The 27,826-nt window shown below is 53.3% G+C and overlaps 2 protein-coding genes across 6 annotated transcripts in view; one reads left to right on the forward strand and one right to left on the reverse strand.

The window, feature by feature from the left end:
* The window catches only part of PSMB7 (proteasome 20S subunit beta 7), a 70,074-nt gene extending 66,248 nt beyond the window's left edge, over positions 1-3,826 (forward strand). The window contains exons 7-8 of the mRNA XM_004463416.3: positions 484-635; positions 3,593-3,826. Of these exons, the coding sequence (XP_004463473.1) occupies positions 484-635; positions 3,593-3,704 (264 nt within the window). The 3' untranslated portion in view covers positions 3,705-3,826. The remainder of the gene's footprint in view (positions 1-483; positions 636-3,592) is intronic.
* A 1,112-nt stretch (positions 3,827-4,938) lies between these two features.
* The window catches only part of NEK6 (NIMA related kinase 6), a 112,880-nt gene continuing 89,992 nt past the window's right edge, over positions 4,939-27,826 (reverse strand). For all 5 annotated transcript variants that reach the window (XM_058302402.2, XM_004463422.5, XM_004463421.5 and 2 more), the window contains exons 8-10: positions 18,479-18,573; positions 9,523-9,636; positions 4,939-6,480 (exon numbers count right to left, since the gene is read on the reverse strand). In XM_058302402.2, coding sequence (XP_058158385.2) covers positions 6,370-6,480; positions 9,523-9,636; positions 18,479-18,573 — 320 coding nt within the window. In that variant the 3' untranslated portion in view covers positions 4,939-6,369. The remainder of the gene's footprint in view (positions 6,481-9,522; positions 9,637-18,478; positions 18,574-27,826) is intronic.

Consider the following 27,826-nt stretch of genomic DNA (forward strand, 5'->3'; position numbering starts at 1 on the left):
CCTGTAGACCAAATCTAGCCCACCACCTGTTTTTGTTAATAAAATCTTATTAGAATACAATGACATCTCTCATTTACTTATTCTCTGTGTCTGGCTGCTTTCATGCCACAGCGCCAGAGACTATATGCCCGCAAAACCTAAAATATCAACTGCCTGGCCTTTTACAAGAAATGTTTGCTGGCCCCTGTTTTGGGTGATAAATTGCTCTCTGCCCATAGCTCCCAGGTTTATGGTGATCATCTGACTGTGAAGTGGTGTTGTGACGTGGGGACATGTGCATAAAAGCTTTGAAAGGCCCAGCCTGGTCCCCCACTTACCAGCCGAGGACCCTGGGCAAATCGTTCAGGTCCCTTGAGTTCTTTTCTTCATCTATAATATGGGCATTGAAAAAAAAAAATGCCTACCTTACAGGTGATTTTGAGCACTGCTTGTGAAAACACTAAGCTTGGCTATGGACATTGCCGTTGCCATTATTTCTCATAGGAGGAGGAAGCCAAGAAGCTGGTGAGTGAAGCCATTGCAGCTGGTGTCTTCAACGACTTAGGGTCTGGAAGCAACATTGATCTCTGTGTTATTAGCAAGAGCAAGCTGGATTTTCTCCGCCCATACTCAGTGCCCAACAAGAAGGGGACCAGGTAAGTGAACGAGATTCAATTCTTCCTTGTATCCCTGGCTTCCATGGCCAACCTTGATATCTCCATGGTAGCTGGACTGAGTTTTCCAGATCTTTTCCACCTTAAGTAAATCCAGTATTCCCCAAGTCAGCCTTATGCAGCAGGTCTTTTGAGTTGTTTGCTGTATGATTGCAGACTGTTTGTTGTCCAGTATAGAAAAGTGATTTAATTTTTAAAATGTTGATGGGACAGGTGATGTGGGGCCCAGGAAAGAGCCCTAAGCAGGAAGTTGGGGAGGAGAGGTATGAATCACCTGTTGTCCCTTGTTTCTTGAAGAATCCCTTGAGATTCTGTATGAAATGCTGTGAGGAGGTATAGTTTCAGGGCAGATAGCCCATAGCTTTTTCTCAGAGTGGTCCAACACTCCCAAAAGGTTATATGAACCATTGGTTAATAATTTCCAGAAGTTAGCCTTGGGAATATTCCTGGTATTTCCTGCTCTACAGGGACTCCTGCCCTTTTGCTTATGGCATATGCTTTGTGGGAGCCACAGCTCAGTGGTGTGACCCAGGGGGATGAGGTTCTAGTTGACTTGCTGAACACACCCTGGTGGCTAGTGGGTGTGCAGTGGGTGGCTTCTCTGCAGTTCCTCAGGGTTGACCTAGAGCATCCCTTCTCCAGCTGCATTCATCTGATGTGGCAGGGCCGAGAAGGCCTATGCAGCACAGCAGCATTTATAGCCTCATAGCTCGGCCAGAGGATAACAAGTCCATTGCTTTCTGGAATGCTTGCTTTTAATCCTCATTACCTATTCTTACTCTCCAAATCAGGAGTAATTCACAAGAATGATAGAACATTCAAAACCAGCAGATAGTAATTGCACTTTGCACTCCGAATTGTGAAAGCTGAATGTGTTCTCATTTTGGTGGGGGGCAGCACAGCAGCAAAGTGCTCTGGCTCAGGGGTTGAGGAAATGTTGGTGACTTTGGGCAAATCAGTCTCCCTGTCTTTGAGATGATAGAGCCATGATTTCACGAAGTTCCTTGGGCCTTCATCAGAAAGGGGAGCAACCTTTCTGGCCCAAAGCTGGGCTGGGGGAATGGGGTTTGCTGAGCTCCCTGAAGATCGGAGCCACGTTCCCCTGTCTGGCCTGTTCCCCTGTCTGGTGAAGAGGCAGTGGGTGGGAGGAGGGAGAGCTTACACTCTATTCAAACTGAGCAGTGTCCTAGGTGAGAATTCTAGAAACTACATCTAGGCTATTGTACAGTGATATTTGTTGTTGGATAAGGGTCCCGTGCTCAGCCAGGAGTCCTTGTCCAGGAGGGAGTACAGCAATGGCATATCTTATTTCCTTAGGACATATCATCTGTAAAAGAGACTATAAACACACAGACAAAAATAAAACCAGCCCCATCAGCTAGTTGTGACGATTCAGTGAGGCGATGTGAAGGTGCTGGGCACATGGTGGCTGTGCAGGTCCCTGTCTCTGCATGGAGCTGCTCCCCCCTCAGTGTCCTGGGCAGAGGGGACTGCCCCAATACTGTACATGCTCTCTTGGGTCTTACTCTCATCTTTACTGCCAGTGACTGATTGGGGCACTCTGTAGGTTTTGGGGACCCCTTCCCAGAGTGGACAGTCAGAATGGGGACAGACACCAGTCTGGACCTTACCTTAAAAATCCCTGTTGCCTCCTGGCTCTCAGCCCTCCGCAGCCCTGTTTTGCAATCCATGTTGCTTAAGGTAGAAGCTGTCCCTGCAGAACCAGGAGCTGTAACGCAGGATGGTTGAAGAGGCTTTTGTCCAAGCCTCCTGAAGACATTAAGGTGTGGCTCAGATGAGTCAGGCATACATACGGGAGCCACTTAGGACTCTGGCTCCAAGATCTACCATCTGGCCAAGTTTCTAGTCTGGGGGAATGAGAGACATCTTCAAACCAAGAAGGGGAGGGAGTTGGGGCATATTTTTTAAAATGCTGCTGCTTGGATCCGTTAAGAGAGAGTGGTGGGGTGGGAAAGTTTTGTAGAAATAAAGGCAGGTCATTTTTTGCTGCTCAAGCTCCTGAATTTTTTACAGAACTCTTCCAGTGTCCCCCTCTTTTTTCTGCTTCTTGCTCCCTCTGAGCCCAAGTGCTCATTTGAGAGGATGGGTTTCGAGCAGCACATGGCCATGGCACAGCTAGCAGCCTTCTGTTAGAACATGCTAAGCATGCCAGGTTGACAGAAAGAATGTCCCAGCTGGGGACAGACCAGAGGAACAGTTGGGTTAGTGTTGCTGTTTGACAGTATCATAATTCCTGGCCCCAGTGTGAGAATTAACAGTTCAAATATGTATCTTACAGACTGCCTTGTGCTCGGAGGGACCACTGTCAGATTTGCTGTTAGAAAAGAAGGTGTTGCTGTGTCCTGGTGTGAAACACCTTGTCCCTGCTGGGACAGTTCCACTCTCCTCTTTTGAGTGTGGTCTGAAGTGACAAGCCCACAGTTTGGCTGCAGATCTTTTTTATACTGTTCATGCTTTCCAATATTTTTAAATGTTTAAGGTAATAATTAAGTCATCCTTGTTGCTACACAAGAAAAGAGTGATCACACACATAAATGATTTACTCCCTGCTGGTTGCTGAAAAGTGCTTGAAACTTGAGGTCAAATGATTAAATATTTTTCAGCATCTACTGGGGATGTGAGGTAGGGAAGGAAATTTGAGTGCCCAAGTGCCAGGTGCTCTCTCCATATTGCCTCTTTTAATGTGCATTATATGTACCAGGGGTCCCCATTTTGCAGCCCTTGAGAGATGGTGAAAGCGAGCCTTGGGGAAAGAATCCCCACAACCCTCATGGTCAACAGAGCTGGGAATTAGGAGTGCCAGGATTCCAGGCCAGGCCTGTCCACTGCCTTGCCTGAATGTTTTTCACTCTCCCCAGCCCTCAGTGGGGCACCTTGGAGGGGATCCTAACTCTGTGCTTTTGATTTTCTCTCACTAGGTTTGGCCGATACAGTTGTGAGAAAGGCACCACTGCAGTCCTCACTGAAAAAGTCACTACTCTGGAAATTGAGGTGCTGGAAGAAACAGTCCAAACAATGGACACTTCCTAAGTGGGGCCAGTGGGTGGCAGCTACTGCTCTAGAAGACTGGGGTATCGGAGGCCCCCTCTGTAAGACATTCATTCAGCCAGTGCTTGCCGAGTGAAACTCAATAAAAAAAAATGAATACCATAGTGGGTGGCTGAAGTCTGGGGCTGTGTGGGCTTTTTGGCTGCTGAAGCCCATCAATCTGACCTCGCTTTCAGGATGTTAATTCCTCCCTGAGTGCCATTCTGGGTTGTGGTGGGTATAAGAGCAGTGTAACACTTACTAAAAACAGATGATGCTTCAAGAAGTCACATTAGGGTACGCTTGATCCTTCAGGCGAACATTTGTCCCCACCTCTACTTGCTCTTTGCTCATGTTGGTCCTAAGGTTTTTTGTTCTGTTTCTGTTTTTAGGATGGATCCAGCATGCCATTTACCCTAGCAGCCAAGTAAGAAAGAAAAAAGAAATAGACAAAGATGCATGTCCCAGTTTGATTTCTGGAGTCCAAATTAATTCTAAGTACTAAGAAAAGGGAGTTGGAGTATGTGGATAGTTTTCTTTGCTATAGCTGCATGAAACTGGATTAACTCCAGTTTGGCTAGTTTCACAGAAATCAAAAGGAGTGCTTTTAGGTTTACTGTTTTGTAATGATTAGGACATGGCCATTTGATAAATACTCCTGTCTGGTAGAATGGTTAAAATTGCATGCGTCCTGAGGGTTCCCCTGCTGGTTAGGTAGAATTGTTCTCATGGTGTTGAAAGTGGATGGAGTACAGAAAACAGGTTCTTCTGGGTTCTGAGGCTGATTCTGCCAGGAGGAGACACAATGGAGGCTCTTGAGGCTGTAAGCAGAGTATTTGCGGAGAGTCTGTCTGGGCTCTGAAAAACTTTTGAGTGCTAAGTGCTAGGCAGGAAGACAGGACTTGACTATCCCTTGGGGAGAGCATTGTGCGGGAGCATGAGAATGCCGTCCAGCATCACCATCTGAGTGAAACCATTCTCTGGCTAGTTTCCCTTGTTACAACTGGCAGGAGTGGTGTGGGTAGAACAATGGAATTATTTAGGGCAGCAACTTGGCTGATGATTATCAAAATTATCTGGGGAGCTTAAAAAAATTCCAGGATTACTCAGAATGTTTCGGGCCTGGGAAGTTGTTTTGAAAGGTTCCTCATGAAACTGCTGCTGACATTACTGGTTTAGAAGGAAAATATATGAAACTGTTTACAAATTATCCATGAAGGATCCTTATTCACAAAAGTAACACCTCTTACCCCCATTTTATTTCAAACATGGAGAACAAGTACAAAGCAAAGGTTTTATCTGAAGAAAATCTCTCAAAACCTACAATGTTACAGTAGAACAGAGTTCACATATGGAAACAGAGCAGTGTCCCAGCCCCTTCTCCTTTTCCCCATGAGGCCTGGTCAGTGAGTGTGCCGGAGCCAGCCAGGTGAGTGTCAGGAAACACCTGGCCAGGACACCAACAGCCTGGAGGGCTGGACTGTCACCACGTCAGTGGAAGACAACTTTTACACCATTTGAGGATTAATTTGAGTATAAAAACAAAATTCAAACTATTTCCTTCAGAGCTTGCGTTTTCCTTAAGTTCACATTTATAAATTAGTCTTCACAGTTAATCCTACTTGGGAGCAAGAAATAAAAACATATCTCTGGTTTCCTACACATAAACAATTACACATTAATTCTTGCCTTACATAGTCCATGGACTTCAGTTTGGTGAGGGGGTGAACTACACTGAACTAAACAACTTGCATATTTTTTTTTTCAGATTATCAGCAACATTGAAGGGAGGTATTATTAGTCCCATTTTATAGATGAGGAAACTAAGGCCCAGAAAGGTTAAGAAACTTTCCCAAGGTCATATGGAGAGGTTGCAGAACCAGAATTTGTACGGAGGTCAGCCTGAGGGCAAAGCTCTTGTATTTTCTTAATCTCATGCCTCCTTCCCACTGAGGAAAACGGTTTAACACTGATAATGGAATCAAGCAGATGAGGAAATGCCTGGTGTCCACAGCAGGTGTTCAGTAGGAGGTGGCTGAACCCGACTGCAAGGCTAACCCTTGTGGCTTTCAAATACCATTTGCCTTCAGAAGCTCTGTGTCAGATGCTGGGTTCTCATCGTCATTCAAGTTATAATGGAGATAAAAACAGTAATAAAATCTCCACTCTACTTAAAAATTTTTCCCCACTTTATCCCTTTACAACAGTAAATTAAGCACGCAGTTTGATGGAAAAGATAATAAGAACAAAACTGAACTTGCTACTAACCATTTCAAAGGCTCCCTACACAAATCGGTCTCCTGCAGTTCTGTTAGTATACATATTGACAAGTCACTGAAGGAATTATCCAAATGATTCACATTACAATCCAGATACAAGGGGTCCTTCAGTGGCTCGCTGAGCCACCCACCTACCCTGACAACCCAGCCTCAGTTGTTCATGAAAGTTTAAAGAAAGGACTTTTGAATTTGACCATCAGTAACACCATTCCTGTGCCCCCTACCCCTGGATGTTCTGCCTGCAACATCTGTGCTGTAAAGCCTGACCCCTTAGGGGAACTTGCTGAACCTTGTCTTAGTTGTTCTGGGACACCAGATGGCCACTTCTGAGAGAGGAAGACTCAAGGCAAAGTGGTGCTGGCTTTTTATAAGGCACGATGCGTCCAAACTCAGGTGCTGGAAGTCCAGACGTGCATCTGTTTGGCAACTTGGTGCACATATCCGATATCAGGTCTCTGGTCCGGGTCAGGGTAGATACACATACTGACGAGTTCTCGTAACTGCAAGGGAGAGACCGTATGCATTATTCTGAAGAAGGCAACTCTGCACTTAGCACATTGACCTGCATTAACTCATTTAATCCTCACAGCAACTAGAAGATGGTTTGAGAAGGTAAGTGATTGGTGCACAGTCGCACAGCTACCAAGGGATAGCCACATAGCCAGGCCAGTCTCCAGCCTGTCTCGCCCAGACTTTGAAAACTCCAGAGAATTTTGAACTTTGAACTGTCCATCACACCACTGAGCAAATTTGTTCCTCTGTGTGTGTGTGCGTGCGCACGTGTGCGTGCATGAGTGTGTGCGTCTGCTGTCATGCAGATGCTAAAACCAGAGGACAAAACTCAAGGAAAAGGCTTATTGATCATAATAAATGCATTCACATGCAGCAGGGCTGCAGTCTGCCCACCCCCTGGCCTCTTTATTGTGATCATGAAAGATGGAGCTTTTAATTATACAGACACCGAAGGCTCTCTGCCTCGTGGTGGGGGAGGGGGTGCCTTGAGTCTCTCTGGCTTCACATTCTTCAGATAGCCCGAGAGTCAGTTATTTTAATTAAAATAATGACCTTAAAAACTGCATCTTAACCTGCATCTCTGGACTTGCTGCTGGAGGGGCTGGCTGGCCCTGAGGATCAGGGTCCAGGGTCGCAGGCCACCTGAGCAGGGAGGCCTTGAATAAGAGAAGGGCTCAAATGGACTTCGTTGCCACACTTGGGATTCTGGGGAGGAGTGAAGGGTCATTCTGGTGGTCCAGGCTACAGTACAGATTCCCCAAGAAGATGTTTGAGACAGAGTGAACCTGGGCGTGGGCCTCCTGCAAAATCTGGAATTTTCTAACTGCTTTATAAACACTGGGAATCCCCTAAAGAGAGGACAGCTGAGCCGGCAGCCTGCATGGAAACTCCTGGAGTCTGAGGTCACCTGTAGGTGAGACAATCCTTTTCTGAACCTCACAACATTCAGAGGAATGTAGGTAGCTGTGGTTGGCCTGACAGGTTAAATAACCAAGGAAACCAGGTTAAGGTGATGTCGAGGTGGCCTGAATTGCTCACTTACGATCAGACCACACATTTGGCAATACATGCATATTTTAAATTTTCAGAGATCAAGCATTAAGAAGCACCTTGTCACAGGACCACTGGCTTGACCCTAGAAATGTAGCACAAACTCATGAGAATCAAGTGCTCTGGGAAGTAGTAGCTTATGGAGCCTGAGGACTGATTTAGGAGAGAAGGGGGCTGAGGGTGTCCTTCATTTGATCTCATGACCGAGGCAGATGTCACAGCACCAATTTTCTCTGAGGCACAGAGAGGCTGTGATTGCTGCTCATTGCCTGGCTCCAAGCTTGTTGCTTCTAAGTAGTACAGAATTGAAAATTTAAACAAAAGAGAAAAGAAAAACCAAATACAACTATTAACTTCTTCGTAAAGAAATCAAACTAGTTTTTCCTTTCCTGCCAGCTTGCATTCCCCCAGAGTGTAAGCCCTTCCTCCACAGGGATGTGTAAGAATTCCGCAGGCCATCGAAACAAGCCGGGGCTGAGAGGACAGTGCTCCCGACCCTAACTTTCTGTCCTCTCGGGAGCCTGCAAAGCCAGCGAGCACGGTATTCATCACAAAGGCAGCTTGGAGAAGGGTTGCCAGTGACCACGGGGCCTCTGGTTGGCTGGGCCTGCCTGGACTGGGGTTGGAGTGCATCAGTGGATTGAGCGCTGCACCTCGGCCTGCAAAGGCCCAGGCCCGCAGTGGGCAGGGGCCAGTCCTTCCAGAGCCGCAGAGCCTCCGAACTGTGATTGTAGCGAGCTGCACAGACAGCACCTCACTCCAACTGGGTGATCAGCTGCCGAAGAGACATGCCACCGAGAAGTGGCTTGGCACAGTGGTTAGGTGCGTTGTGCAGGCTCAGACCGATCATCTGGGTTCCAAGTCTACTTTCACCACCTCAAAATTGTGTGACCACACGTAAATTACTTAACCTGTCAGATCTCCATTTTCTCATTGGTAAAATGGGTGATGTGAGGACTCAGCACAGCAAGTCCAGTTAAATATGAGCTGTTATCTAGATGTCATGAGGCAGTGACCTATGGTCCTGCAGGGCAGACTCCTCTTCACACTCGCATTGGGCTTAAGCAGAAATATCGAGGAGACTTGGTGCTCAGGGAGTATTTACTGAGCGAGGCCTGTGCCACGCTCAGTATAGACCACCTTAGATGCTGCTACTAAGTGCTCAGTACATGCTAGGCTGAGCACATCATGCGCCTTACTGTACTTGATCTTGACACCAATGCTGAGGTAGGTTCTAGTATTACTCATTTTACAGATGAGGAAACTGAGGCTCAGAGGTGAAGTGACTTGCCCAAGAATGATGAAGGGCATATGTGAACCTATGTCTGAATACACATCCTTAACCACTTCAGCTTCATAGTTTACCCATGAATATTCGCACTCTTTTTGAGTTGATGGAACCGAGGCTCCAAACGATGACATTCACACATCATCTCGTACATCTAACCCCAAAAGCCCATTGCCAACCTGACAGAGTCTGTCTCCAGAGCCCCTGCACTGAATCAAGTGTTAAAAAGGGGAGCCCAAACTGGCGTAGTCCTGTTAACAGGGAAGAAGACAAGGGTGCTTGCTGTGGTTTAGTGTTACGGGAATGGGAGTGGCAGCCACTGGTGGTGTGGGGTGAGCTTGGGGCCCTAGCCACTGCCTGCCTCTGAATGGTTCACAGTGTCTAAAATGTCATGGAGCAGTCCCTGGGACCCACAGCAGCCAGGTCTTGGGTTAGGAGCCAAACGTGTTGGCAGAAGTGTGCCAACGGGCTGCTAGTGGGAGCCCATACTCGTCGGCGTCTGATAAAACTAATTGGCTCTTTTCCCTTCTGAGTCACTCTCCCAGAAATCTTCCTTTATCCACTCTGAGTGAACCCACGCTCAACCCCACAGCTGTGGCATTTCAGAGCTGGCCCCCTTGAGCCCCCGCTGGCCACGTGGAGCCCCCAGACCTGACCCCTGGCTTCAGCCACCGCCAGTGGGCAAACTCACCTTCTCAGAGTAATGTTCTCCAGGGAGAGGCGGGTAGTCACATTGCTCGATCTTCTGGCAGAGGGAGAAGAGATTCATCTTATCTCCGTAGAAGGGGCTCTGGAGAGCTGCCATCTGCAAGGGGAGAGGGGCCGGCAGAGATGAATTTTTGGCCTCTCAAGCTGAGGACTCGAGGCAAGAGGGGCCACTCCGGGGGCAGGGGGGTGTGGTCCTGTGCTGGCCCTGACCGCAAGGCCTGAGCCCCAGGAACAGGCCAGCAGGACTTCTCCCCCAGGCCCCAAGGAAGCTCGGATTCTAGAGAAAAGAGCGGTTTTAACATGATCTTGACCACATTTGCTTTTTCTTTCATAAAAATAAATGGGAGACTGTGGCCAGGAGTTGCTGAGGGCAGGGAGAGGGAAAAAGGGGTGTGATATTGGGGCTTTTGGGGACTTGGAGTTGTGCTGAATGATACTGCAGGGACAGATGCAGGACACTATATCCTGCCATAACCCACTGAATGGACTGGGGGAGACTGTAAACTACAATGTCAACTGTAATCCATGCTGTGTAGCTGTGCTCCAAAATGTACTCAATTACAATGGATGTGCCACACTAATGAAAGATGGCAATGTGGGAGGAGTGGGGGGTGTGGGGAGTGGGTATACAGGAACCTCATATTTTTTAATGTAACATTTTGTGTGATCTATGTTTTTAAAAAATAAACGGGGACAGGGTTTCAGTGACAAAACTTGACCGGCAATGTGGGAGGGGCAGTTGAGTGCTGTGGGTCAGCCTTGACCGTGGGAGGCGTGACTTCCCACCTTACTCCTGAGCCCTCAGGGAAGGACCTGGGGCAGGGGTGTGCAGCAGATGGGAAGATGGAGGCTCCACCACAGGAGAGGGTGCTGGGATTTGTGCTTGGGCCTGGCAGAACCTCTGATGTAACATCTAATTTATCTAAAAAGCAATTCCAAAGATAAATCTAAGAAACTGCTTACCTAAGGACTAACTTGTGGGGGCGGGAGGCATTTAATTTTTGGCTTTTTTAAGCCTAGGCTGCTGTCCCCAGCTCATTACAGAACCGCTCTGAATCCCAGCTCTGCCACTCACTTGCTGTGTGACAGGCCTTGGGCAAATCCTGTTTCCTTTCTGGCCTTTGGCTTCCTCATCTGTAAGAAGGGAAGAGACCCCACCACCCTGCAGGATTGTAGCGAGGCTTAGACTGGCACCCGGGGGAGACGCTACAAGCAGGGCAAGGGTCGGAGCACCTGGCTGCACGCAGTCCACCCGAAGGTGCTGGGGAGGGAAAGGGCGGTGGGGTGGTACTCCTAGTGGGTCCTCTCCCAGTCATGGGACTAGCAGGCCCCTTCCTTCTGGAGGGTGCACAGACTTCCCCACCCCCCAGAAGGCTGATGAGGGGGTGTCTTCCAAGGAGGTGCAGCAGGCGCTATGGAGTGGCTGGGTGCGGCAGCGGCGTGGCAGCCCAGCAAGGTGCCCGCCAGCCCCATCTGCCCATTAATCTGTAATGGGATTCGAGTGCTGCTTGTTACTCCCGCTCACTGTCGCCTGCCGCCAAAGGATGGCCCGACGCCTCCTGCTAATGGAGTAATTGTGTCCGTTTGGCCCTGGTCCCTTCCGAGGAGCTGCCTGCCAGGCCCACTCCTCTCGGGCTCCCTGGCCAGGGCTCCTGGGTTCTGGCTGTACTGGGCAGGGCGTGGGGATACCCGAGGAATCTTCACTCCTTCCTGTGCCCTGCAGGCCAGGCCAGAGAGCCTTGTCTCCAGCAGGGAGCGGCCTGTGGTAGCCAGGTCTGTGGGTGCCGTTGTCTCTCGTTTTTTTTTTTTAATCTTTTAGGTACTTGGCCAGGGATTGAACCCAGGACCTTGTTTTTGGCAAGCCGATGCTCAACCACTGAGCCACATGGGCTCCCTTGAGTTGGTTTTTCCGTTTGTTTGCCTTTTGTCTTTAGGAGGCAATGAGAAGGGAACCGGGACCTCCCATATGGGAAGCAGGCACTCAACGGCTTGAGCCACACCTGCTCCCTGCCCTCGTCTCCCCCGCCCCCCACCTCGCCACCCCAGTTGTCTGTTCTCTGTGGCACCGGGAATCTGTTTCTTTTTTTTGGTTGTGTCATCTTGTTGTGTCAGCTCTCCCTGTGTGCGTCGCATTTCCCGGGCAGGCTGCACTTTCTTTTGCGCTGGGCGGCTCTCCCGCATGGGGCTCCCCTACACGGGGGACACCCCCGCCTGGCAGGGCACTCCTTGCACGCATCAGCACTGCGCATGGGCCAGCTCCACACGGGTCAAGGAGGCCCGGGGTTTGAACCGCGGACCTTCCATGTGGTAGACGGACACCCTAACCACTGGGCCAAGTCCACTTCCCTGCCCTCATCGTTCGCTTCCCAGCCTGCCCAGTCTCTGTTGACGCCTCTGAACTGGTCTGAGACCAGCCTCCTTCAGAAGGTCCCCAGAAGTCTTCAGAGCCCCAGGAAGCATTCTTGGGTTAGGAAATGGCCTTGGGGAGGCAGCAGTGTGAGGCTTGGAGATTTGGGGTTTCCCCACAACCAGGCAGCACCTATGGGCACAGTGCCTGGGCTGTGCCAAGGTGGCCTCTGTGGGGGGAGCTCAGGGGCAGCATCACTGCTCCCTCCCTGTTTCTGACAGCTGCTTGAGGGCTGGGGCCCCTCTGGGAAGGGGTGTGAATCCTTCCCTTGGAGGAAGGCTGTGGAGAGTGCTTCCATCATTCGCAGTAGCAAAGCTGGGTGTGTGAGTATGCAAAATGGCATCACTTGGGTGATGCATTCCCAATAATTAAAATGAGACCCTCGGTTGCAAAGAGTTAATTGGGCCGTTTCAAAAGGACATCTGTTGCCACAGCAGAGGGCAGCTGAGACTCCAGGGTGGTCACTTGAGGTGAGCCAGTGCCCTCCGAGTCATGGCTGGAAGAGTGAGATGGATTCTGCTGGAAGCTGTTTCTGTTTGGGGCAGAAAGGAATGGTTTAAATGTTGGCCTTGCCACCAAGGACCTGGTTTTCATGCATCTGACCTGGCAGAGGACTGGTGGCACTTGTAGCAAGCAGATCTGGGCAGGTTTTCCCCAGCCTCGCTGCTCCAGACTCTAAAAGGTGCCCTGTCTGCCACCCACTTTGGATCAGCTCTCTGTCCCCTCCAGCACCTTCACCACATCGTTTCAGGAAAGCTTCTTTTTGGACAGGCTCAGCAGAGGCTCCCTCTCCACCCTCCCTGCTAATGGCAGCTTCTCTGTCCAAGCCCCAAACCCACTGCTGCGGCCCGAGAGGCCTCAGACATGCAGATTCTGGCGGAAGCAGTGTCCCCACCTGTCCCTGCCCAGCTGCCGGCCACAGGCTTTCCACCAGATCAGGGCAACTGGCTGTGGCAGAACCTCTGGTGCTGCTCACAACACTGGGATTAGAACGAGCTCCTGAGATGGCAGGATCTCCTCCCACAGGTGACCGCCTGGCCCCTGCCAGTCCAAGCAGAATACAGACTGCTGTTGGCGTTCGAGACGGCTTGCCTTGTTAGGACTGCCGAAGCCCTGGCTCTCAGTGCTGCTCCTCAAAGGCAAAACTTTTTTCTCTTTGGTGTTACGGGATGACACATAGCCAAGGAAAAGGGACGGTGTGGGCACTTGCCCCCTCTAGGAGGGCTCAGAGGAACTGGTCCATGAGCTGAGATGTCAGAGGGAGATGTGGCAGTCGACTTCAGAGACAACAATGATGGCATTTGACTTCCACCTCGACGGCCTCAGACACCGTCTCATTGCCTGCTACTTCCCCAGCATGTCCTGGAGTAAGTGGTGAGCCACAGAAGCCGGCCGAGCAGCTGCTGGCCCTGCTCCCCTATGAGGTAGGGGCATCTAGATCATTCTGCCGGCTCCAGCCAGAATGCCCAAACGGGATTCCGTGCCAGGTGCAGCTGGTCCGCTTTCGTGAGGGTCTTAATCCTAATGGTTTCTTCGAGGCTGCTGCAAGATGTCCCCTGCTGAGAATCCCGGGGCTGGCGCCAAGCGAGCCAATTCCTTTAGCTCGCTGTCAGAGCTGAGCTCCCATGTAAATAAATAAATTCTGCAGAGCCCAGGCAGCCTGCTGGGTGCCTCCACGGGGCGTGCTGGGTAATGAAAATAAAGCACCGGGCCTTCCGACACGGCCGCGCTCAGGCATCTCTGCTGGGAGCCCCTGCTGTGCCCAGCTGAGGGCAGCTCCAAGGTCGCCCTGGTTCTGGGCAGAGGGCGAGCCACCGTGGTCCTGCCTGACCCCTGTGGCTGGGGAGAAGGGGACAGGCCCTGGCTCCTGAAGGACCACACATCCATTCCTGCTTTGAGGCTGGGCCCAGCTTCTGACCACAGGACGGGGGAATCTGACAGCCTGGACACCTGTGCCTGTCCTGGCACTTCTGAGCTGTGTGACCACCTCTCTGAGCCTCAGTTTCCTCACCTGCAGGAACAGTCCCTTACAGGGCACCGTACCTGCTTGGTATGGTTCTGATGATCCACTCCAACGTCCAGGGCAGCGCTGCCTCCGGCCACCGAGCCCATGGGCACACGTTTCCAGATGCTGTCCTTTCAAGACAGACGCCACTTGGCCCCTGACCCAGAGGCGGGCAGGGCAGGGCAGCGTCTTAAGCAGCCTCAGATGGGTCGTTACTGAGGGTCCAGGTGACCAGGTGAAGGGCTGTGGTGGGCTGAGTACTGGCCCCCCAAATACCCAGGTCCCTGGAGCCTGTGAATGTGACCTGACGTGGCAAAGGAGCTTTGCAGGTACGATGAAATGAAAGACCTCGAGGCGACAATCCCAGAGTATCTGGGCGGGCCCTAAATGGCATCACAAGTGTCTTGATAAGGAGACAGAGGGATACCTGACTACAGAAGAGAAGCACGGGGTGATGGAAGCAAGAGGTTGGAGTGATGTGAGGAAAGATTCACATGCCCAGGAGGGCAGGAAGCTTCTGGAAGCTAAAAAAGGCCAGAAAAGAGATTCTCCCCTAGAGCCTCCACAAGGCACTGGCCCTGCCGACACCTCGGCTTTAGTCCAGTGAAACTGATTTCAGACTTGCCACCGCCAGGACTGAAAGAAAATAAACAGGGTTGTTGTAAGCCACCAAGTCTGTGGTAATTTGTCACAGCAGCCACAGCAAACTGATACCGGGGGGCCTTTGAGATTTCCAAGCCCCCGCTGGTGCTGGAGGAGAGCAGCTCTGTCCCCACTGGGGGCGGCTCTCTTTGGCCCTGTGCGGTCACCTCAGGGCCCAGGCTGTCCTAGCCCAGTGTGCGTGCCCCTGGGGCGCTGGGCCCTTAGGTGTGGTCTGTGTGTGTGCAGGCGGGGGCGGGGGGAGCCTTTGCCACCAGCTCTGCAGGCTGGCGCCCTGGGAAGACGCCACAGGCTGTGTCGCGGGAGATGCCAGGCGTGCCTGCGGGATGTTTCCTTCCAATTACCATAGCCCTGGGCTCAGATGCCTCCCCGCCCCCTCTGCTGGGAAAACATCCGCTTCTCCTCCCCTGCAGGGCTGGGGGAGTGGGGAGGGGGCGGCAGCCTGGGATTTTAGCCAGGGGCTGGGTGGGGGCAGGGTCCGACCGCCCTGGGAGCCTGGTGGGCCACACACGTCCTCCTGTGTGGGGGCCAGGGCCACGAGGTTCAAATGCGCGCCCGCTGTCACCGAGGATGCCCAGTGCCTCCGCGCGACTTCATTGACTTACTTCATTGACTTCTTCCTGCCGACTTCTCCCTCCCTGGGTTGCAGGCCCCACGGCCCCGCGTACTGCCAACAAATAAATCGACTGGGCCACAGCAGAGCCCTGAGGCCAGACGGTCGCTAAAGCGGGAGGCGGCCTCGTTAGACATCCTTACGTCGTTCTTAGACGTCATTCGGGTGCCCAAGACGGAGCTGCCCGATCGGGGAGCCAGAGAGGCTGTCGTGGCCTCATCTGCCTCTGAGGCTGACAAAGGCTCGGGCAGAAGGCTTGGCGCAAGCAGAGGAGTCCACGGCCACCCCAGCCCGGGCCACACCTGGCCTGCCAGTTGACCTGTGTGTTCACATTCGGAGCCCCTCTTGGGGCAAACAGGGCTGAGTGGCTTACAGAACTAGAGAACAAAGCACGGAAAGGTAAAAGGCACAAACCATCTGACCAGGGCCTTCGGAGGGACTGAAGCTGAGCTGCACTGCGGCATCTCGCTGGCCAGGGCTGAAAGGGGGCTGTGCGGGCTGCAGGTGCCTCCCTGCCGGGGCCAGAGCCGGAGCCAGCCACGAGGGCCTGCCCTGTGTCCTGGGGCCTTGTGTGAGCAAACGCCTCACTACAGGGTCTCATTTATGCTGCACAATAGGGCTGGGTGTGACCCCATTTTAAACAGGGGGCTTTTGGGCTCTGGGGGGGGTGTGTGTGTGACTTGCCCCGATCCTTAGGTGGGTAAATCCTGGAGCCTGGATTTGATCTCAGGTCCTCCTGATCAAAGCTTGGGCCCGTCCCAGCACCCTGCATCTCACGAGCTACACACACACCGTCTCCCGCACCCATTCACAATCTTAACTCACAACTGCCCTTGCTGGCTGCCTTCCGTGCTTGGGCCTTGAGAGGCCCCAAGAAGCACCCCAGCCACTCTGCAGCCCACAGCCAGGTGGACAATTCCTTTCTCAGGCTCCAGGCTGGAGGGGGGGCCTGGGCTTGGGCTCACACCGGCCACAGCAGCCTGGGTGATGAGAGTACACCCATCAGAAGTGGCCAGACTTGCAGTGAGGGATGGAGAGACCCCAAACTCATGAATCATGCTGGTGACGAATACCAGTTCCACAGTGGTCCTTGGTAACCAAGGGAGGCCCCTGCCCCTGGGGCATTGCCCACCTGTTTTCTTTTGTTTGTTTGCTTTATTTTTTCAGGAGGTACCAGGGATTGAACCTAGGGCCTTGAATATGGGAAGCAGGTGCTCAACCACTGAGCTACACCTGCTCCCCAGCCCATCTGGTTTTAGTGCCTCCTTGGGCACCTAATACAAGCAAGTTTCTTTCCTGTTGTTTTTAGCTGAGGAGAAGAACTGGCATTCACCTCCTTTTTCCTATTGCTAAGGATGCCTGTTTCTCTCTGAATTCTCTCCTGTGTTCGCCATCCTCTTATGCTCACCGGGCCACCCCCTCCACCACCACCCACCCTGCTCAACCCCTCCTGACTCCCAAACCACCCAGGAGCCAGGCTGGGGAGGGTCAGGGTTGGGGGGCTGGACACACAACACAGCCCTCTTCTCCAGTGGGTCTCCAGGACTGCCCTGTACGCCCCAGTCCACCACAGTCCACTCAGGAGGGCACCACCTCGACGCGCCCGCTCCCGCTATGTGCTCGTTAAAAGACACGCAAAGGGGGGCGGATGCCGCTCAGGAGGTCGAGCGCCTGCTTCCCGTGTACGAGAACATGACCTGGTCCCGAGGTCTGACTGTCAGTCCCTGACTCACCCATAGACGGTCAAGGGGACACGTGGGTGGCCTAACATATGCTGCCCTCTGGGAGGAGGGGTCCAAGCACAATGCCCCAAGGGCCGTGTCCTCGCCTGGCTTTGTCTACTAACCAGACCAACCCTTTGAAGGGAAGCGTCTGGCCTTTCTAATAGCAGGCCCCTGGCCTTGAAAGACACTGAAGTTAAACCTTGCTAAGTGATCAGAGATTTGATTTCCTTCTCTCAAGCTTCATTTGGGAGGGGGAAGCCGAACGACTTCGCCCGTGAAGCACCAAGGCCCCTTTGCGGAGCGGTGGAGGCAGCGGGCAGCCTGTTCCTCTACGCTGCTCACGAGGCTGTGGGTCAATTCCCAGTCAAGACTCTCAGAGGGGCAAAGGAGTCCGCCTCTGCTGACACCAACAAAACCCCAGGGGCCCCTCGACACGCTGTCCTGAGCATCGCTGCCCTGGGAGCTTCCCCAGCCACCTCAGCCTAACGATGAGCTTCTACGAGCTGCTCAGCTCCAGGCCAGACCCCTCGGACCTTCGCCTCAGCTCCAGCTCCAGGGGAAGCAGGGATAGAAGCCAAGTTCCAGTTCTACAGCTGCACCGAGGTAGGTGCCTGCCTAGCACTTGGGGGTATTCAAAGCCCCTTCTTGCCTGTTCTTTCAGTGCTGTGGGCTGTGGCGATGCAGCAGGTGCTGCTGTGCCCATTTTACAGATGGCGAGACTGGGCCCAGCAAGACATGGAATCCCGGAGCCACCCAGCACAAGCGCAGGGTGGTGGGAGGGTGTGACCCTGTGACCTCCAGGCTTGGAGACACCACGGAGCTCAGGCCCCCTACCCGCTGGAGATGACCACAGCTTCACAGCCACAAGCGGCCTGTGCCCCTCGGGGCCCTGGGGTGGCCAGCCCAGATGGGTCCTGGGCCCACTAAGTCTCCAAACTGCTCCTGTCCCTTGGTCCAGACAGGCCCTGGATCTGGGAATGGCCACTGGTGGCTCCATCCCACGCCTGGGGGCAGGGGCAGTGAGGCCTATGGTTCTGGGCCAGGAAAAATTGGGACCCCCTTCAGTGTGGAAGCACGAGCCAGGTGAGTCCTCCCTGGTCCCCATCAGTGAAAGGTGACTGAGTCAGCGTGTCAGTGTGGTTACCGGGCAGGCCAGGGGGCCACTGAGGACCGCGGCTCGCCCGAGCCCCGAGATCCTCCTGCCTGGGCTCCCTCCTTCACACAGGCAGACCCTGAACTCCCTCCTCTGTTTCTCATCTGTCTGCCTTCCCAGTTGCTGAGCAACCTACTGGTGTGGCAATACCCAGCCTGCCACCGCCCACCCCCCTAGCCACTCCCGCCAGCCTGACATCACTGGAGGGTGGGTGCGGCAGCGGGTGTGCAGACAGGTCCCTGGTGGTCCCGCTGCTGCACACTGTCACGACACATCCCTGCGTTCCCACCCTGAGCCAGTGAGCCGAGCCCCTGCCCTGAGCAGAGGCCCAGTGCATGTCCTGCCAGATGCCACTAAGCTGCAGGCCAGTGGCTCACCTCGTACAGCAAGCAGCCCAGGGACCAGATGTCGGACTTGAAGTTGTAGCCGTTCTCGTGGATCCTCTCTGGAGACATGTAGTACGGCGTCCCAACTGAAACACAGGACAGGGCGGTGCTGACGCTCCGTGCTGGGGCAGGACACCGGCGGGAGCACGTGGTGACGGGGAGGGCGGGGACCTGGCCTCAGTCTCACCGGGACCCTGGGCAGCCCCCTCTTCCTCTCCAGGCCTGTCTCCTCCTCTGTCAGAGGCAGGGGTGGGCTCAACTGGAGGGCCCCATGCTGGCAGGGCATTAGAATCACCTGGGGGGAAGCGGATTTGGCTCAACGGATAGAGCGTCTGCCTGCCACATGGGAGGTTCAGGGTTCAAACCCCGGGCCTCCTGACCCGTGTGGAGCTGGCCCACATGCAGTGCTGCCACGTGCAAGGAGTGCCCTGCCACGCAGGGTTTCCCCTGCATAGGGGAGCCCCACGCACAAGGAGTGCACCCTGTAAGGAGAGCCGCCCAGCGTGAAAGAAAGTGCAGCCTGCTCGCCTGCTCAAGAATGGCACTGCACACACGGAGAGTTGATGCAGCAAGATGACACAACAAAAAGAGACACAGATTCCTGGTGCTGCTGACAAGAATAAAAGCAGATACAAAAGAACACATAGCAAAGGGGCACAGAGAGCAGACAACGGGGGGGGGGGGGTGCGGGGAGAGAAATAAATAAAAAATAAATCTGAAAAAAAAAAAAGAATCACCTGGGGAACTTTCAATAAGTGGATTCCCAGCACCCATCCCAGACCTCAATCTCAGTCTCAGTCTGGGGTGGGCAGCTGGGATCAGTGTTTCCGCCCAACTGTCCAGGGGCGTGAGGAGCAGCAGCTGGGCTCTGGGAAGCAACTGACAAATGACCTTTAAGGAATCTGGGAAGAGTCCACATCAGGCTCTCAACATGAAAAGAAAACAAGCCCTGTTCATGTTTACCAAGCATCTCACCTGTGTTAGCTCAATGCCATTCCTAAAAGTCCCATGAGGCAGTTCCTCATATTACAGAGGAGGAAACTGAGGCCCAGGCAGGGTAAGAGCCTCCCACCAAAGTGGCAAGGCTGGGGTTCACCCACCAACGTGGCAAGGCTGGGGTTCACACCCAGGCCCCCGGCACCAGAAACCGGGCCCTTAGCCACCACCCTTGGCTGCTGCCGTTTGGCACACCCAGACTTGGCCTAAGCCAAGAGTTCTGAAATGGGATAGAAAAGGCACTAATCATAGAGGAAAAAATGATAAATTGGAATTTATTAAAATTAAGAACTCCAGTCCATCAAAAGACACAATTCAGAGAGTAAAAACGCAAGCCACAGACAGGGAGAAAATAGTCTCAGGACATATAGCCAATGAAGAACTCATACTCAGAATACATTTTTAAAATTTTACAAATCAATAAGTAAAAGACAAACAACCCTCTCCCCAAATTATCAAAAGGCACGTCACAGAAGAGAATATCTAAATGGCCAATAAGCACATAAAATGCTAGTTTTCTCATTATTCATCAGGGAAATGCAAATTAAAAGCACAATGAGATGCTGCTACCCTACCCACTTGGATGGTTAATGTTTAAAAGGTTGATATTACCAAACTGGGTGATGTGTTGTGCAACTGGAACTCTCCTCCATTGCTGACAGAAGCACAAAATGGCACAATCCCCTTGGAAAAAGGCTTGGACATATCTACTAAAACCAAACACTGCATGCACTATAACCCAGCAATCCCACTCCTAAGTATATACCCAAGAGAAATGAATTCTGTCCTCAAAAGACACGGCCAGGGATGTCCAGAGGCTTTATTCGGAACAGCCCCAAACTGAAAATAAATGTCAACTGTCAACTGACAGTGGAATGGATAAATAAATTGTGGTATATCCATGCACTGGAATACTATATAGCAATGAAAAAGAACCAACGCCAGGCACACGCGACAAAATGGATCAATCTCACAGAGACCATATTGAGTAAAAGAAGCCAGGTGCAAAAGTGCACATGCTATCTGATTCCATTTATATGAAGTTTTAGAACAGGAAAAACTACTCCATGGGGTAGGGATGGGGAAAAGGCATGAGGAAGCCTTCTGGGGTCCTGGAAATATTCTGTAGCTTGCTTGGGTGGTGGTTGTGTGGGTGTGTTTATACTGTGTCATCAAGCTGTATGCTCATGATTTGTGTACTTGTGTATTTGTGTACTGTATCTATGTTATACCTCAGTGAAAATTAGAAAAGGAGATTTCAATGGTGAGAATGAGGCTCTGGCATCAAGAGGGAAGAGAGAAGACTGCAGGATTCTCCTTGTGGTCCCTTTGTCCCCTGGAAAGGCCAATGCTTTGGGAAACTGTAGATGGGCGTGGCTGGCTTTTCAGTCCCTGTGGAGCTGCCTCCAGGTAGAGGGGGCATACTTTTGAAGAGCTGGAGCTATCCTCAGAGAGCGTGAGTTCCCCATCCCTGGAGGCATGCAAGCTGCAGTAGAGGGACTGATCTGGAAGGTCTGGGGTGGGAACCAGGAATCTCCCTCCTGAGATTCTGATCTCAGTCCATCGGGAGGACAATTGCTCTGGAGGCTTTAGGACCAGAATTTGAAGGCTACTATTTGGAGGACATTTCCACTGGGCTTGGGACCCGATGGAATATGATGACGTGGTGGGGGTGGCTGCTGCTGTTCTAACTAGCAGAGCCTGTGTGGGAAGCTGGAGCCCAGTGTGGCTGAGCCTTAGCTAGGGACTGTGACGCTAGGAAGAGGGGATGGCCAGCAGCACAGAGACACGTGGGTCCCTGGGAGGAGAACTGGCCACTTTGTGAGCTGGATTTGGAAAGCAACAGGTGCCCTAAACCAGGTGGCCCAGATTTCAGGATTTCATGGGCTAGGACAACTATAAAAGATGTTTAGGGGCAAACACAGGGTGGGTAATTTAATTTTACCAAGTAAGGGTATTTTAGAAAACACAAAAACTCAATTAACATTTGATACCAGGAAGCGGATGTGGCTCAAGCATTTGAGCTCCTGCCTACCACATGGGAGGTCCTAGCTTTGGTTCCCAGTGCTTTCTGAAGAAGATGAGCAAGACAGTGAGCTGACATGACAGGCTGGCACAGCAAGCTGACGCAACAAGAGGCACAAGGAGGAAAACAATAAGAGTTCAACAAAGCAGGGAGCAGAGGTGGCTCAAGTGATTAGGCAATCCCACATGGGAGGTCTTGGGTTCAGTTCCTGGTACTTCCTAAAAAAGGAAGACGAGCACACAATGAACAGACACAGTGAGTGCAAAACGACAACAGGGTGGAGAGAAATCTAAAACAAAATAGTATCACTATTATTTTAGAAAGAAAGGGTGGTTCAACACTGGAAAAAGTAGAAAAACTACTATGTCATATTCAAGGACAATCCTTTAAATTGAAAAAGTTTAGCCTCCTGAAAACTTTGCTTCTTATTTTTCTCATTTTATTGGAGAAGGATGAAAATCTCTCAGAGGAGAGGCTGTGCGCCGCTCTGGAAACCACTGCTCTGCGCTGCGAGCTCCCTGGGGGCAGGGCCCAGGCAGACCTTGTTCACCAAGGTGTCCCAGTGCCCTGCACAGGAGCAGCTCACAGTGGGCGCCTTTTAAGTGTCTACTCACTGCGTCATGGAATATGTCAACACGCTATCGTGTAGTGTGCTTCAGTGTTAACACTTTTTCTTGCAGCTGAATGCACTTTTTAAGCAATGGCTGCCCAAGAAGGACAATCTTTATTAGCGCTAGCATCTAAAACCCAATTATTGGCTTTATCAAGACACCAAGCACCCTTTGGATGGCAATAACCCCTAAACAAGGACAGCAGCCATCACTTAAATACATGTTTTTTAAAATGCATCATCCTATATGCATACTTTAGGGCTGGAATCGGGGCTAATTGCTATTCGGTAGGAAGAAGAGTCAATTTATGAATCTGTGTGAGATTTCATTGGCAAAGCAAGCTGTGACTTCGAGAAGCAACCCTTTGTATATTTTGGTCATAAGGGAGCAAAACTAAAATGAATGGCCAAGTGTGAAATGGATGACTTGTCACATCCAAACCACAGGATGAAATCCAAACAGTTCACAGTTAACAGTGGGAATCTCAGGACAAACTGTAAGTGGATTCTAGCACCCTGGGCCCTGGGGACGTGCCTGTGAGGCGGAACTCGCTTCCCCATTGCTGGAGCACACACGGAGAAGGCGGGGAAGAGGGGGAGGTCAGAGGCCTTGCCCCAGCGAGGACAAAACCACGGCCAGGCCCCTCCAGCTGGGGTGCGGGACCTGGCTCTGCCTCGCCCCTCCTTAGCTGCATTCTCTACTCACTGTAGACCTGCCCGGGGGAGACGTGGCTGGCAGGGTGCTGGGGCTCTAGCTTGGGGCTGCTTGGCCAGGCCCTTCTGGAAACGGAGGCTCTGAGAGCCTGACTTCCAGCCCGAGTCCTCCCCCAGCCCCGGCCCCCTCCTGCCTTCACCTGGCCTCTGTCCTTGGCCCTTGCTGTCCCCTTGGCCACCTGGTAGACTCCAGCTTAAACCTCCTCTGGTGAGGGAGGGCTAGCTGCTCAGGAAGGCCTGGACATGGGTTCACCCTCTGTTCTGTCGCCCCTTCTCCCTCTGCGGGGCTAAGGGGCAGACACGGTGCTCCAGAGCCCTGCCTCGCCTTCTCAGGGAGAAAACCTTGGGGTACCACGGAGAAAACAGGGTGTGCCCACTCCTTACCCTCCACTCTCCATCCCCACCCTCTGCTTCTTCACTGTTCTTTCTTCCCCCCATCATTCCACTGATGTAAGAACAAAAGACAAAAGCTCAAATATAATTTGGAACTTTCTTCTAAGATGCCAGACTGCAGACACCACCCATCTACTGTTCATTCACTCATCATCCATCCACCATCCATCCATCCATATTCACCCAGTGTTAATATCCATCCATACATCTGTCCATCCATCCATCCATACATCTGTCCATCCATCCATCCATATTCACCCAGTGTTAATATCCATCCATCCATCTGTCCATCCATCCATCCATCCATCCGTCCATCATCCATCCATCCATATTCACCCAGTGTTAATATCCATCCATTCATCTGTCCATCCATCCGTCCATTTGTCTTGTCCATCCATCTCCATCCAATGTTAACCGAGCCCTGATGCTGTCCTCGACCCTGCCAGAAGTGGGCCCACCAGAAGGTAGTGAGTTGCCTGCCCTAGGTGTCCAGGAGGAGACCTCAAGTTCAAGGGAAGACTGAACTGATCACTGGCTGCAGCAGAACCACCTGGAGGAGCTTGTAAGCATCCTGACCCCACCCAGCGCCAGGCTGTGGACTCAGAGTCTCCACAGGTGGAGCTTGGACACCTGCAGCTCACAAGCCCTGGGAGATTCTGATGTACATGGAAGTCTGAGGGTGGCCTCTGCAAAGCCTCACCCACCTGTTCATCCTTTTGGATGTTCAATTAACATCTGTGGAACAAATGAATAAATACATTGTTGAAACGGTAACTGAGCTGCCCTGGGCGAGGCACTGTGGGCTTGGTGTCCCCAGCCCTGGCAGATTCTCTAGGCCCCTGACCTGGTGGAGGGGCTGCTCCCCCTCGGCCTCTGCCTCTTCATCTGGGGACCTCTGCCCCACCCAGGGGTCCTCAGCATGTGGCAGGGCTACGAAGCTACAAGAGGTGACACAGCACCTGTTTCTGTTATGTCAGCTTTACCTAAGAATAAGTCATGTAAAACCTTAATTTCATACCAACAACAAATACTCCAACAGTATGGCACATAATGCACAACGTGCATGCGCTTTAAAGATAAAATGGGAGACTTCAAAGAGTCCTTGCAGTGGTCCACTGGAGGACGTGTCCCCAGACCTGGGGGAGCGATGATTCGGGAGAGCAGCAGAAGTGGCCCAAGGAGGTGCCTCCCCCGACAGGGGTCCCTAAAGCCATGCCCAGGCCTGGCCCCCTGCCCTGCCCCAGGGCCACCTCTGTGGGCACGGCCACCGGCCAAGCAGCCGCCCAGTCTGGGCACTACCCCAACCCGTCTCCCTGCGCAATAACTCTTCCGGCAAGTCTCTCCACTGCAGCTCCCACGGCTCCTCTTCTCAGCGGGGGACGAAGCTCTGCGCAGGAAAGAGGAGCCTGACAAACCCTGACCTTCCACGCAACTTTCCCAAGAGCTCCCGGATTTTCAAACCCGGCAGATATCAGAGGAGAACGCGGGACCTCAAACGGGCGAGCTGATTAAAGGGGCCCCGCTTCCCCGAGATGCACTGCTCCCGTCAAAACAAACTTCGCCGTGTTTTGAAATGCTCTCGGTGTTTGAAACATGTTCATTAGATATGAAAAAGGCAAAGATTTCACACGGAGGAGCCGCGGGCGTGGGCCCACGTGCGTGAGCACCCACTCTTCCCCAAGTGGCGCTTATGAAAATGTCTTGAGAAGAGCCTCACACGCGTCCGGCAGGCGGCAGGTCTGCACGCCGGGGGAGAGGCTTCCACGGACAGGCCGGGGCTGAGGAACGGCGTGGATTTGGAGCTGGCCCTGCTGGGTTTCAACCTGCTTCAGCCACTCACTGCCTGAGAATTTACATTCTCTCCCTTGGTTTCCCCATCAAATTCACTGGCTGAGAATTTACACTCTCTCTAGAAATGGGGCTGATAAAATCCACCTTACGGGGCTGTGTGGGTTGAAAGGGCTCTGGGAAGGCACTGCCCAGGTCAAAGTGAGATGCTGGACGCAAGAAAGGAAGGGCCGGGGGCTGTGCGGCTAGAGTAGCGGAAGAACAAAGGAGCAAAGGGCAGATTCCAGGTCACCTGTGACCCTGTCCTAGAAGCTCCCTCCCCCACCAGCTCTGGGTCTGAGCTGGCGGCTCCTCTCCATGCCCTCCCACCCCTCCATCCCCCCACCGCGCTCCCTTAGACACCGGCTCAGCCCCTCACCCATCCCCCACTCCAGCCCACCCTCCACCCTAAGACAGAGGCCTCGCCCCGTGCCCCACGCCTGCCTGGCTCCCCAGGGCTGGAGGAGAAAGGCCGGGTCCTCAGCCTGGCATTCCAGGTCTTTCCGTGGTGCTCAGTCATCCCCACTGCCCCCCAGCCCCCCTCCCCTGACATCGGATCCTTGGACACAGAGACAGCGCTCGCCTTTCACCGCGTAGTATCAAGCCCTCCTCAGATTAATCACCGGCTGACCCCAAGCCCAGCTAGGCACAGGGGGCAGGAGAAGCAGCAATTCTGAAAAGAACATACTTCTCTCGGGGCTGACTTAGGTTGAGGCTGCTTGCACCGTGCAAATGCCTGCCCGTTTCTGCTGCTTGCACCGCGGGTCTCCAGCCCGGGTGAGACTCGGGTAGGGCAAAGCCACATTCGCCCAGCACCCTGTGTGCTCCGGGCATCTGAGGCTCACCGTCCCCGGTCCAGGGAGGCTCGGCTGGGAGTCCACTGCCACGCGGCTCTGGCGTCAGCCTGCGGCACCGCTGCTTCCTCCTCTGCCACCTGGGGTGCAGAGTTCCACCCCCGGGGTGGCTGGAAGCTCTAAAGGAGAGAACACCTGGGAAGTGGGTTTTAGGAGGCTGGGAACTCTAACTGCGTTTTCCTCCCAGGTGGTAAATTCCACGGGCCAGGGTCCATATCTCTCTTCCCAGTGAGTGACCCCGGGCCTGGCACGAATGCTTGCTGGGTGAATGAACGAACAAATGAATGAACTGTAGTTTGTACCCTAGGCGCCAATTCCTCACTTGCTGTCCCCGGAGACCCTCCCCTTCCCCTCTCTGCATCAGCTCATCTCTTCTTAAAGGTCTGTATCCCTGAAAATGCCAGGAATGTGGCAGACAAGCCAGTGGCACTCCCCACCGCGTGTGACCTTTGCCACCACGTGTGGCCTCCGTCACCCCCCCTCTCCCCCCCAGTGCTCAGAGTTCTGAGCTGAAGCTTTAGGCTCGAGGTCTGTCTGCTGAGGCAGGCAGAGTTCCCAAGGTCTGTCCCTAGGGCGTCCTGCGCTGCTGCAGTGGGGCAGGGGCAGAGCTCCAGCCTCCCTCCAGCACCCCACGGTCCAGCGCCGCCTCTCCTGCCGGTGAGACCGGACGGGCCTCTCCTGGTGCGGTCGGGCGCTCGCCCACCCTTGCGGGGAGCCCTGTCGCCACCCCCTTCTCTGGGCCCCCCGACCCGTGCCCACTTGCCGCCACACTGCAGGCTGGTGCCCCAGAGAAGAGCGCTGAGGCCTGCCTGCTGGGTGAGCTCAGGTGTGTGGCTGCACCTCCGTGGCCCTCAGTTTCCTCACCCGTAAAATGGGGACAATAAGCCTTGTAATGGTTTAAAAAAAAAGGCAAAATGTTTTTCAAACCTTTCTTGAGCCTTGTTACCTCTGGAGGCAGGGACCCCGTACTCTCCAGGTCCCCCACACCCAGCGGGGGCTGCCCTCACGGGGACATGTGCCCGCAGCCCCGAGAGGCAGCCCCGAGCCCTGCACAGGCCCCCGGCGAGCCAACGTCCCTTCCCACCCCCAACGCCAGCCCAGGCCGCCCTGTCACCGCCACCACGCGAGCAGGGCGTGCTCTCCCAGCCCCACAATTTGTCTTGCAGCTGCTGCCGTTGCTTGGAGCGAGACACTTGCTTGTAGCTTGTGAGCTGTGTATAGGCAAATCTTTCATTTTTCTTTCATTACACCGGCGTGTACTGTCACTTAATTTTTATGTATGCAATCCTTCCTGACAAATATGATCTGCTGCCTGGTAATTCGTCTGACGCTCATTCTGTTCCGCGCTCTAATTACAGCTCCTCTTCCTGACACCGAGGCAGCGGCTCTGCCACCGCTGGGTACCGCACCTGTCAGCCCGACCATGCCACTCACACCCTTTCATGCCAGCTCCCCGGGAGCAAATTCAGAGGCGGGAGGGCGAGGACGGAGGAGATGGGACTCACGTGAGGCCAGCTCCTGGGTCAGCAGCTCCAGGAGCCGAGGGGGCTGCGGGGGGCATCCCCACGTAGTAGGTGCGCGAGGGGCGCGGCACATGCAGAACTCACACCCACGCGCCCGGGGGTGGGGTGTGAAGGTGCCCAGCTCCGCATTCTCCCTGAGTCACGAAGCAATGGCTACTAGTTCCATCTTCTGCCCAATTAAACGTGGGTGCCAGCCTTAGCTGTTGGCAGAGCGAGGCTAGGAAAAAGGGGTCTTTCCGTGTCTGGGAGACTTCGGGCTTTGGTTCTGCACTGTCCACATCGCCGAGCCTCGGGTCGGTGCTGGGGTGGGCCCTTGGTTCCGGGCCCCCCAGCTCAGGGGCGGCTGCTGGACGCTGGGTGCACGGCCCAGCCCGCAGGGAGGGCAGGTCCCACGAG

This window comes from Dasypus novemcinctus, chromosome 8, assembly GCF_030445035.2.
Source record: "Dasypus novemcinctus isolate mDasNov1 chromosome 8, mDasNov1.1.hap2, whole genome shotgun sequence".
NCBI classification, from domain to species: domain Eukaryota; kingdom Metazoa; phylum Chordata; class Mammalia; order Cingulata; family Dasypodidae; genus Dasypus; species Dasypus novemcinctus.